Source organism: Prionailurus bengalensis, chromosome B1 (assembly GCF_016509475.1).
Source record: "Prionailurus bengalensis isolate Pbe53 chromosome B1, Fcat_Pben_1.1_paternal_pri, whole genome shotgun sequence".
Taxonomy (NCBI): domain Eukaryota; kingdom Metazoa; phylum Chordata; class Mammalia; order Carnivora; family Felidae; genus Prionailurus; species Prionailurus bengalensis.
The window spans coordinates 144,935,960-144,948,592 of NC_057344.1; the positions used below are offsets into that span (position 1 = coordinate 144,935,960).

Consider the following 12,633-nt stretch of genomic DNA (forward strand, 5'->3'; position numbering starts at 1 on the left):
TGAAAACAAATTAATTTTAGAGAAATGGAAAAAATTACAAAATATTAAACAATTATGTAGAAGTTAGAGGTTCCCAACTCTGGCAACTAAAATATCCAGGGCAAATCAAATCGCCAATTAAAATATTTAATATTGTACCACTCACTCTATGATGCTCTACAAATACGTTTTTTTTTTAATTTTTTTAACATTTATTATTATTATTTAAAAAAAATTTTTTTTTCAACGTTTATTTATTTTTGGGACAGAGAGAAACAGAGCATGAACGGGGTAGGGGCAGAGAGAGAGGGAGACACAGAATCGGAAACAGGCTCCAGGCTCTGAGCCATCAGCCCAGAGCCTGACGTGGGGCTCGAACTCATGGACCGCGAGATCGTGACCTGGCTGAAGTCGGACGCTTAACCGACTGCGCCACCCAGGCGCCCCTAACATTTATTATTTTTGAGAGAGCATGAGCAGGAGAGGAGAGAGAAGGAGACAGAACCTGAAGCAGGCTCCAGGCTCTGAGCTGTCAGCATAGAGCCGGACACAGGGCTTGAACCCACAAACCACGAGATCATGGCCTGAGCCAAAGTCGGACGCTTAACAGACTGAGCCACCCAGGAGCCCCTACAAACACCTTCAAAACCAGTGACCCATGACCCCCTTTATCTGTTGAATGAGATGGTAAACAAATTTTATTCACTGTGTAACTTGGAGTAAGCTATTAATTCTCTTCATAAGATAAATTACTTTTCCAATTTTGAGTATGCATACTCAAAGTTAGGCAAGAACAAGGGCTCTCACTTTCCTTTCAGTTTACATAAACAACATACACAAGTGATAGTCAAGCTTCATTTGAAATCATGATGTAAAAATTATATTGTTCCATTCACTGGCAAGATCAGAGTTCTAGTCTCATACTGTACAACTTGCTTTAATGCTCTGTGCTTGTTTCCTAACTTGTAAAATGAGGGTGTTTAAGCTGGATGATCTGCAAAGGGCCTTCCAGCTTTAAAATTCTATACTCAATTGTACACCACCTTTTCTACAGAAGTCATTGTGACAAGACCAACTATTAAAAAAAAAGAAAAAGAAAAAGAAAAAACAGTCTTCCTCTAAAAAAAAAACATGCAATTGGGCCACCTGGGTGGCTCAGTCGGTTAAACGTCCAACTTTGGTTCAGGTCATGATCTCACAGTTCATGAGTTCAAGTCCCGAGTCGGGCTCTGTGCTGACAGCTCAGAGCCTGGAGCCTGCTTCGGATTCTGTGTCTCCCTCTCTCTCTCTGCCCCTCCCCCCACTCATGCTCCCTCTCTCTCTGTCTCTCAATAATAAATAAATGTTAAAAAAAAAAACATGCAATAAAAACTATACTAAGTGCCAGGCTCTATTTCCTATTTCATTTAATCCTCATTTACACCAATAAGAGCAGGCAGGTGGTTCCCTTCCGTTACGCAGGGTATCCTCCAATTCTTGCCTGGTCCAATAAAATTAGGGGTGGAAGGCAAGGATTCAAATCAAGGTCTGATGCCAAAGCAAGCTCTAATAAGCCATACTTGGTGCCTCAAACAAAACATGTCAGACATAAAATAAATGAACAAAAGCTCAACAGGTAGGCTGTGACTTTGGTAATCTGGAGGGAGCATGGTCTTATAAACGGGGCAGCCTGGGGACCTTGTAGCCATGTGAGCAGACAAAGAAGCCAAAATCAGGGATGTGTGTGTGGACACTAATATTGTACAAAATCTCCTGATTTTCAAATGAAAAAAAAAAAAAAAAAAAAACCAGACTCACTAGCTTCCAACTTCTGCTTCAAACAGCTCTAATCCAGATCTATGAGGTTGATTTCAATAATATTACATAAATTTCCAAAATTCCCAAGAAAGTATTAAAATATGGATGGGCACCTGGGTGGCTCAGCTGGTTAAGCCTTGGACTCTTGATTTGGGCTCAGGTCATGATCTCACCGTTGGTGAGATCAAGCCCAACACCCAGCTCTGTACTGACACCTCACAGCCTGCTTGGGATTCTCTCTCCCTTCCTCTCTCTGCCCCTCCCCTGCTCATGCTCTTTCTCTCTCTCAAAATAAATAAACTTAAAAAAATAAAAAAAATAAAATATGGGCATCAGCAAGAAAACCTAGGCTAGGAACTAACGCAAACCATGGTTGAATCCTGGCTCTACTACTACCAGCCATGTGACCTTGGTCAAGTTACTTTACCTCTCTAAACCTCATTTCTTCATTTGTAAAGCGAAAATACTATCATCTATCTTGCAGCGTGGTTAGAGTGAAGGAGAATATGGACTATAAAGAGCTCAGCCTCAAGGTAAGCTTCTACCTCAAGGTAAGAGCTTGACAAATCAAAGCTATTATTATCCTTCAAGATCCCAGTAACACAGAACATAGGACCTACGTTCACAGATATTCCAGTTATGTTCATAAATACTATCCAAAGTTTACCTTTAAAATGTCATCCTTTGTCACTTTTCTGCAGATCTAAAATTACCCTCACATAGTTTATTTTAAAAGTGTCACACACACTCACTTCTAATAACACCAACCAAACTTCAAAGTAAGCTGACCCTAAACTTAACCAACTAGCAAATACTGTTTTCAGTGGCTAACAATTCTGTAAAGTGACGCTGCAAATCGTGTTACCAAGGGTTCAGACTTCTGAATGGGGAGAGTGTAAGGGAAAGCCGGGGGATGTGTCCCAAAGCGGTTTGAGCGCGAAACATCCCTGTACGTCCAATCGAGTATTTCCCAAATGGCATATAGTTGGAGGAACCCGAAAAACGAGGTCTGAACTAATAACACCTGGCAGAACGACCTTCCTCCAGTTGAAGGGACAGGAGCAGGTGGCTTTGTGCCCCCAAACTATCGTTTTATTCTTAGCCACTTGCTCTCGTCAACAGCTGGGTTTTAAACCTTCTTGCAGTTTTCCCCCATGCCCCATTCCAGGCTGCGCCGGAGGAAGCAGGACTTCAGGTTCCTCTCGGTCCGGGGAAAGGAGTCAAGGGCCCACGGCCCCGAGGGGTGTACAAGACAAGTCGGGCCCCCTGTGCCCAGGATCGAGCCCTGACGGGGCGGCATCACACGAGGACCACCCTTCACGCCAGGCCTGCAGAGCTTCGGGGCGCGGCTGCTGTCAGCCGGGCCGAAACGCCGCGGTGGGGGCTGCGCTGGGGCGTAAGGGAATAACTCGGGGGTTTCAGGAGAGAAAGGGAAGCAAAGGGAGAGGCGGCATGTGGACCCCCGGCCCACGGTGGCGCGCGGGAAGTCACCTCCAGGCCCCCGAGTCCTCCGTCCCGTTCCTGCCCGAACCCTTCCCAAGTCCCGGACCCGTCGCGCTCCTCTCACCGTCTCGGCTTCTGTGTGCTGGGGTCCGGCACTCTGACCCCCCATCACCCCGCGGAGGAAATTCATCTTGTCGCTCAGCCACCGGCTCTATCGGCACCTTCGGGAAAGAAAAGGTAACTTTCCCTGCCCTCGGCAGGGCCTGGCCCCCAAGCCCGCACTCTGCACTCTGTGGCCGCTGCCACCACCGCCTCCTACTCGGCGGCCGCTCCAGCCCCCGCTAAGCCCGGAAACAGCCGCCGCCACCAGTCAAGATGCGCATGCGCGGGGACGTGGCATTACGTGGCGGCTCCAAGGGCGAAGGCAAAGGGGAAAAGTAGGAGAAAGGAGGCCGGTAGCTCGGATCCGCCCAAGCCCCGCCCACTGCGCAGGTCCCACCTCCCTCGGCAGGGACACGCCTCCTACTCCCGCCCTTCTCGGGTCGCTACTGCTGGCCCCAACCACCCACGTGGTAGAAGCCCGGCCCTGCCGGCTGGAGAGGACACCAGTAGTGTACGTGTTTTGGCTTGCGGGTGTTTAGTTGTCGCCGAGGGGGACTTACTGCAAGCTATCGAATCTGGTGTCGTATTTTGTTGAGTCGAAAGTGAAATTTTACTTCGGCCGACGTGACAGGTAAGGGGTCCCGGCCCCTGGGAGGGTTCGTTTGGTTTTGTGTTTTAGCAGTACGAGCCGTGTGGCCTTCTGATCCTCGCCAATTGCATTTCTTTACAGGGCTTTGTTTAGTGGTAAAAAGGGTAGTAGAGCCCCCTCATTCCACTGCCACTGGAGGGCGCATTTCTCAGTTCTTGCTCTTCAAACCTGTTCTAAAAGGAATTCCTAGATCTTAACACCAGGTACGCCGCTATTTTCAAGTAGTGTGAGGTGCAAACCGATTGAACCCTGCATTTAGCTTGTTAGACAAAATACATTGGTCTGTAGTGTCAGTTTGGCAGCTAGTAGCATAACATTTTGTTACTAACTCAGCGTCTGCATTTTCAGCGGTTTTTTTTTAAACATGAAAAATGTCATTTTTTTTCAAAATGGTATGCCCTGACCCTCTCGAAATGAAATTGCCCAGGTAGGTACACATGCTTCTGGAGTAGTCTTGTAAATTTCTTGAGGCAAAAAAGCGCAGGGTCTAGTTAGCTTACTGATTCATACACCCCTCTGCTTGGATGCCCCACAGGTCTCAAATTCAGCATTTAAAATTGAACTCATCATCTTCCCCAGCCTCCATTAAAGGGGAAAAAAAAATCAGTATGCTTCTTTGTGCCCTGCCACGCGCAACAGTACCACTAGCCAAATTGCCTAAGCCAGAAGAAGGATGCTGGGTGGAATCTTATATTCTGGATTTTACCTCCAGGAGTCCAATATTCAAGTCCTTTCATTTCTATTTATAGACTATTTCTCAGACAGGTCCTCTGCTCTTCATCTTCTCTGCCTCTGACATAGTTTATGTTCTCATCATTTCTCACCAAGATTATAGCAGTAGCTTCCTAACTAGTTTGTCTGCATTCAAGCAAGCCCTGGCTTCCATCCAGTCCAGTCTCCGCTCCACCTTTGGGTGAGCCTAACAACAAGAAAACATCTGTCCATGTTGGTCCTCTTCTTAAGATCTGCCGGTGGTTGTCCATCTGCTCCATAATAAAATCCAGTCTCTGTAGCTTGGTATACAAGCCTGTTATGTTCTGGCTCCTATCTCTCCAGCTCCTGCCTCCCCCACATACTCTGGAATTATGCCTGGATATGCTCTTCCCCTCCCACCTCCTCATCAAGGAGACTCCTACTAGTTCCTTAAGACTTAACTCTGGCATCCTCTGAAAGCTTTCCCTGATACCCAGATACATATGTATATGCTAGCAGTTTGCAGTTGTTAATATGTGGAAAGCACTCAATAAATGCTTGTGAAGCCAAACTGTTAAGGGTGGGACTATGTTCTTCACTTTTGTATCTCCATAGGTTAGCACTGTCATAAAAGGTGATATTAATGGATAAATGAAGAAGACATTATGGATAAATGAATATTATGCTGAGGAGGAGGGTGAGGTAAAATCGTAGATAACACATATCGCAAAGGCTATGGTGAATGGAGAATGGTTGGGCTGATACTGCACAAAATGGGATGCATTAAGCATTGTCCTCCACTTTAAAACTAGATGCTTGACAATTGCTTCAGACATTTTCCATGGGGGAATTTTGTTGCAGCCTAAAAAAAGTGACCAATAAATGCTCAGCATTGTTACTACCAAGTAATGTGTGCAAAGAACCTTACCCAGTCTCTAAGCCCCACCCCTCCCTGAACCACTCTTCGCCTTCTTCCTGTGCCTCCCTCCACTCCATCTTCTGGAGTGGGACTCATGGGTATCTACTATGTGTATTCTTTTGCAGTTAAAAAAAAAACAAAAAACAAAAACAGTGCCTTGACATTTTAGCTAAGTTCTTTTAAGGCACCAACCTTGTCAAAGTGCCCTGGTTTGTTTTAAACTGGTGAGTATAGTAGGTCAGTAACCTCGTACTATGAGTTTTCCCTCCAGTTGACCTGTTTTCTTCCCTGACAGCATCCCCTGAGCAGAAAAGACTGAGGGCAGGAGGGATGGACAGTGGGTCCAGAGGACGTGAGGGTGGAGCCCTCATTCTCCCCCTTGACCTCGCAATCTTGCCTCTGTCCTGGTGTCTGGAAAAGGGTGGAGCTGCTCACCACTTCCAGTCTCAAGAGGAGGCAGAGAGGATACAATGGCTAATTTGTCCCCCACTTGGGGTCGGAAAGGGGAGCAGTGCCATCATGACTACGGAGCAGCCATGAAATGGACTCCTTATACAAGAGAAAGGGGGTTACATGTGAATGTACTTCCACTAATTTTATAGAGAAAAGCCAAGGACAATGTCTTGTTTCTATTTGTACCCTTTAATCACTTAGCATAATTCCTTTAATATGATAGATGTTCAAGAACTGTTTCTTAAATAAAGGAAGCGAAAACATGAAAAATTGTGATGCCTGACTTATGCCATTATATTTCTGACTTTCATAAATCTAAACATTCGGGAGAAGTATGCTCCAAATCATTAAAATACACATAATCAAAAATTTTAACTTGGGTGAAAGAAGTGATTTTTCTTTAAACCAAACCCGGGGGCACCTTGGTGGCTCAGTCAGTTGAGTGTCCGATTTTGGCTCAGGTCATGATCTCTCAGTTCGTGGATTTGAGCCCACATGGGGCTCGCTGTCAACGTAGAGCCTGCTTCAGATCCTCTGATCCCCTTGCTCTCTGCCCCTCCCGTGCTCACACTCTCCCTCTAAAAATAAATAAATAAATAAATAAATAAACATTTAAACCAAAGCTGATAAAAGTAACAAATTAATTGGTTTGAAATTCATTTTTTAAATTGCTTCCTAATGATCCCCTACTTCAGTCTCTCTTCAGTGGCCCCCTTTCCCATCCTTCCTTTCTTTCTAGTGGCAAGTTCAGCAAAACAATGAAATATAATTGCACAGGATTGTTTTCTGGTAGGAGTGATGGTGTGGTGGTGGAGTATTGTCTATACCTGCTCAGAAGGATGAGATGCTAATTTGTAGTTGAAATATGCCATAGACAGGTCTTTAAAGACTAATTACTGAAAAATCAGTGTCCAAAAATATTGTTTTGGGTTTTTTTTGTTTTTTTGTTTTTTTTTTTTTAAGTAAAGCCTATGCACAACATGGGGCTCAAACTCAAGAGTCGCATGCTCTACCGACTAAGCCAGCCAGGTGCCCCCCAAAACATCGTTGATACCATTATGTAATACTATCCATTAATCAAACAACATCAGAAAAATAAATTACTAATGATGAAGTAGCAATTGAAATTCATAACCAATCAATATTAACAATATCAAACACATAGGTGGTGTTCCTTATTTGCGGGGCTCTGTGTATTCAAAGTGCTTTACATAAAATAATTTACTTAATCCTCACAACAACCTTATGAGGTGGGTAGTGTTAGTAGCCCTATTTTACAGATGGCAAAACAGGCAGAGAGTGATTTGCCTGATGTCATACAGCTAGGAAGTGACCTAAACCTGGGACATAAACCTGGGATCTGGCTCCAAAGCCTGTGCTCTTAGGTACTATGTTATACAGCCTCTTCTACACTCAAGGCAAGGATTATGCACTAGGTAGAAATATGGCTTGCAAGTCCTTATATAATCTGGCCCTTCTGTTATCCCTCCCACTACATTCCCTCTACTCCAGCTACGCTGGCATCGTTTGTTTCTGACTTACTCTCCCCTCTCTCCTCTGTCCCCTTGTTCTTTTCCTGTATTGGGGATGATTGCTACTTCACCTATATAGAGGAATGGCTTACTCCTTCCTGTTTTTAATTAAGTCTGCTCAAAGGTTAGGGCGCTTGGGTGGCTCAGTCTGTTAAGCATCTGTTAAGCACCTGACTTTGGCTCTGGTCATAATCTTGTGGTTCACGAGTTCAAGCCCTGCGTCAGGCTCTGCAGGTGGTGGGGAGCCTGCTTGGGATTCTCTCTCTCTTGCTCTTCATAAATAAATAAGTAAATACATACATACATACATACATACATACATACATACATACATAAATAGTTACTAGGTCTCTCCTGGCTATTCTAAGTTGCAATTTCCCCGTAATCCTCCCTCTCCTCTGCTTATTTCTCTCTGTAGCTCTTGTCAATCTGATACATTATTTCCCCATATATATTCTTTTCCGGTATTTCATCAGATCTAAGACTGTTAAGTGTCGTTCAGAGAAAGAAGAAAAAAATTAAACCCTGCCAGTTGTCAGATGCATCTACCAAAAGATGCATCTCAATTTTAGGTTTCATAAAATGTGAAAAAAAATGTTCATTGTAGGACCAAGGGAATATAGTAAATATTTTACATCTTTACCTTGTTTATTGTCTATGTATCCTCATGACCAGCAGAATGTGAGCCCATAAAGGCAGTGATTTTAGTCCCTTTGTGAAATGTTCTATCCTCAGTGCTTAGCACAGTATCTGACACATAGTAAGTGTACCAATCTGACACTTGGTAACTCTAATGGATGAATGAATTCCTCAGATGAGGAAATTCCTGCTTTCAGCCTGTGTGCATGGGAGTAGAAATTCTGCAGCGTTGCTAAGCACTGCATGGCAGCCTGACCTCCTCAATAGAGTCTGCGTTGGGGTTCTCAGAAAATTTTATTAACCTGCTAATTTTAGTTTTTGAATATTTTGTTGGCCTTTAATGACTAACTTAATAATTAACATTTAGTCATATGTAAATATAAATGTTTTGTTGGAGAAAGAATTTATATTTTCAGGACTAGATCTCAGGCCACTGGGAGAACCATCTCAACCTCCCAGTGGCCAGCTTACCTTGCTTGAGGATTCACACTGATGAAATGGTTTTCATCTTCTCCTCTCTCTTCTTTTCCTCCTCCTCCTCCTCTTTTTCTTTCCTCCTCCTTGTTCTAAAACAGGTAATACATTCACATGGTTAAAATAAAAAGTGCGAAGGGATAAAAAGTTCCCCTACTCTATATTCCTTGGCCCCCAAGGCAATCAAACAATTCTTGTTTATCCTTCCAGATATACAAATGTGTATATTTGATCCCTCTGTCTTTCTCTCTCTTTTTTTAAAATAACACAAATAAAGCACATTGTACATACTGTTCTATACCTTTTTACATTTAGTATACCTTGGAGATGGTTCCATGTGAGTATGTAGAGGGTGTATATATCTTCTTCATCCTTTCTTATTGTGTCCCATGAAGTGCTTTTCAACATATTTTTTTTAAGTCCTAGGAATTCCTGGGGTACCTGGGTGTCTCATTTGGTTAAGCGTCTGACGCTTGGTTTCGGCTTAGGTGAGTTTGAGCCCTTCATCGGGCTCTGTGCTGACACCGAGGATCCTGCTTCGGATCCTCTGTCTCCCTCTCTCTCTGCCCCTCCCTGTCTCTCTGTGTCTCAAAAATAAAATTAAAAAACATTAAAAACAAGAATAAAGTCCTAGGAATTCCTTAGGAGAGGAGAGTGCAAGAAAGAAGGTTCTGGGCCCCCATCCTGTTCCATTCAATTGATTTCATTTATTTACATTGCCTATTTAATTTGAACAAAAAGATTAAGAAGCTAGAATTTTGGACAGCCACCTCTCTTAGTGTGAAACGTGAGCAAGGTATGGACTTGTAATAGTGAAGTAGTCTCACGTGCTCTAGAGTTCAGGGTTCAAATTCCTACTCTACCTATTTAGAAAGGAAATAAAGGTGTTAGGATTTTATTAGATATTATCTTTAACATGCTTAATACGTTAATATCTGAGACATAGTAAGTACTCCATAAAGGTTAGAGTGGAGACCCAGATCGCCTTTGGTATGTATTATGAATTTCTTAAAAAATTAACATTTAAAGATATTACCCTATAATCGTACTTAACTGAAACTTTATTGGCTCATGTTACTGAAAAGTCTGTTACTTCAGTCAGATAGGGCTTGATCTAGGGTTTCAAGACAATGTCCCCAGGTTCTGGACTTTCACTGTTTCTGGACTCTGCTTTTTATTGGTTTTTTTCTCTGGCTCCACTCAGGGGCAAGATGGCTGTCAGTCCCTACAATCTCCCAGGTCTAAGTTCATCAAGGAAGACTCGTAACCTCTCCTCATGATTTACTGTATCTGGTTGAGTCATGTGCCCATGCGTTGGGCCAAACCCTGTAGTCCAAAGTGTGAAATGCACTAATTGGCCTTGATTCATGTGACCACCTCTAAAGCCAGCAGTCAGAGTCCTCAGCTCATCTGAAAGCATAAAGCATAAGAATAGGGGAGCAGGGACTTTCTTCACAGGAAATCTAGAATACGTGCCAGGGGAAAGTTTATCAGGATAGAAAAAACAATAGATGCTCACTGTATGCCCTAATGGACTTGACCACTTGCCAGTTGTTTTTGGAAAATATTTTTTCAGCAGTGCCACTAACATATTGCTAGCCTCAGTTCTGTTGTTCTGCAAAAGGTTCAAAAGATCATGCTGCATTATGTAATAAAAGTAATTTCACATTGCATTGTGTTTATGTTTACAAGCACAGCTGTATCTTTACTCTTTTTTTAAAAAAAAACTATGGTCCTGGTGTGTGTTCATATTTAAGAAAACATAGTAAACAGAGTTGCTTACTTATGAAACATCTAAATTGGGAACTCCCGTTTTCAGTTCCAAAGGGCTTTTTATAAAACTATCTATTGAGGGACAGATTTATCAGATCCAGGCCCTGGCACTCTTGCCTGCTGTGGAGAATTTGCAGTCAGCTCTCCACCATACCCACGATCTTCCCCCTTTCTTCCAGCTAGCTGAACAAGCAGGTCTTGAATAGCCAGGATGAAGCTTTTATTGTCCCATTCCATAGTTAGACTAAATCCTTTGAAGTTCACATTACTGGCTGATACCAAGATTCCATGGAAGCTTAAGATGGTTTATTATGGAGTCACTGCTACCTCTAGCAGCAATCCATGACCCTAGAGCAAGTTGCAGCTGATCTATTTCATTTGCCTGAGTCTCTGGCCCAAGTGTGGGGGGATGGGGTGTCAGGGGACTCTGTAGATCTTCTTGAGATTAGGGTACAGTCTGACAAGGTAGATGGGGCCTCCAGGACAGCAGGATAGTTAGCTGACCTAGACCACTTTTCAAAGCCAGTCTATACCTCTAAAGTCCATCTCTCCCCAATTTCAGCCCTTTAATGAAGTTGACTATAAGGTGCCAATGTCCTGTGGTCAGTAAATACACAGATAATTGGGGTGGGCTCAGTAACTTGCAGATAATTAGGTGAAGGGTTCAGAACTGGAATAGACAGATGGTTTGAGAAAAGAAGGAGGTGCGTGAGGATGTAATTCTCTGCCAGCAGGTCAGGCGTCCACTGCAGAGAAATGGAAGATTAGAAGGTCATGAGCACAGAGAGGGGAAAAAAGAGAAGTCTTCTCTTTGGCCTGCCCATTTCCTGATGCTGCCTTACTGGGGCCTCCTAAACACCACATCAGTTGGAGGTAGTATGAAGAGCTGGGAGAACTGACTTTGCCGTCTCCACTGTCTGCTCCCTACCTCCAATACTCCCCCACACACATGGCTTTTACAGGGCAGGACCACAGCCTGTGAGACCTAAGCGACCCAGACTCAAGTCCTAAAACTGTTCCCTCTCTCCCAGCTATGTGAATAGTGACTCCTAAATAGCTCAGAGTCCGAGGTCCCAATAGGTCATTGCTGCAACCAGTCTCCTTCCTGTGGGGGCCCTGCTATCTAGGTCTGGTTCTAGTATCTGGGTCAGAGCAAAACGGCTATACTAGTATTGTGGTATTTATTTCATGGTATAGTAAGTTTTAAGATCTTTGTTCTTTAAAAGTTCATGATTCATGTCTTTTAAAACAAATCAATGAAACTACGTATTTAACACATTTCATTTTCACAGAAATTAGTGATTCCAAGCTCAGCTGTGTCTTTGCATGTCTTGAGCTTTAGCTCTTCTGCCTGGAGCTTTTAGAATCTGGTCCTCTGGATTGCTGCTCAGCTCTAACCAGAGTCTAGGGCTCCCCATATTTGCTTTTTCCCTGCCAGTCCAGGAAGGATGGTCCTTTCTGTGGGCCAACTCCTATCTTCCCCAGCAGAATAAGCCACTTTGTTCATAGAACCTTTCTTTTGGAATCCATATGCCCCCTCCCTCTCTTTTGGGGGGTGGAATGGGGTGTGGAGGTGGGGTTGCAGGACCTGAGGAAGGGAAGGGACGATTAGAAGGGCTTCTATGAAGGAGACAGGGGGCAAAGAAGAGGAAGGTAATAGAGTGGCAAGAGAATTGAGAAACTGAATGAAACTGCTGACTAATTATCTGCAGCTAGAGTATTACACCCACATAAATACTGTTGTTGTTGTTGTTGTTGTTGTTGTTGTTTCTCAGTACTTAAAATAGTTCTGTATAGCAGAATGCTGAAAACAGTTGTGCTTGGTTTCTTGAACTACTGATTCAGCAAACATTTGAGCCTCTGTCCTCAGAGACAGGCCCTGCTCTAGGTACTCTCCTGTGTGTATATCACTCTGGAATGTGAGAAATCCTTACGCCTGTTTCACAAAGAAAGAAGCCTGGGCTTCAGCATGGCATAGACCAGAAAGGCAAGTTTTTGTTTGCCAAACTAGACAGACCTCGGTTTTCATTCTAGTCTTGCCAGTTTCGGACAGCGTAGCCTTGGGCAAATTCCTTTGCTGTATCAATTGCAATGACCATGTGCTGCAACGACAGGAAATCAAAGAGTATCTTAAATTAGGAGGTAGGAAGTACAGGACTGACACAGAGGCTCTAAGATGT

The 12,633-nt window shown here is 43.6% G+C and overlaps 2 protein-coding genes across 6 annotated transcripts in view; one reads left to right on the forward strand and one right to left on the reverse strand.

The window, feature by feature from the left end:
* Positions 1 to 3,652, reverse strand: part of USO1 (USO1 vesicle transport factor) — a 95,471-nt gene extending 91,819 nt beyond the window's left edge. Inside the window, exon 1 of one of the 4 annotated variants that reach the window (XM_043572454.1) lies at positions 3,344 to 3,652. In XM_043572454.1, the coding sequence (XP_043428389.1) occupies positions 3,344 to 3,409 (66 nt within the window). In that variant the 5' untranslated portion in view covers positions 3,410 to 3,652. The remainder of the gene's footprint in view (positions 1 to 3,343) is intronic. The other 3 variants (XM_043572453.1, XM_043572455.1, XM_043572456.1) reach the window with 3 other exon arrangements.
* Positions 3,653 to 3,748: 96 nt separating this feature from the next.
* The window catches only part of G3BP2 (G3BP stress granule assembly factor 2), a 79,650-nt gene continuing 70,765 nt past the window's right edge, over positions 3,749 to 12,633 (forward strand). Inside the window, exon 1 of one of the 2 annotated variants that reach the window (XM_043572461.1) lies at positions 3,749 to 3,952. The gene's annotated coding sequence lies outside the window, so the exon portion shown is untranslated. The remainder of the gene's footprint in view (positions 3,953 to 12,633) is intronic. The other variant, XM_043572458.1, reaches the window with a different exon arrangement.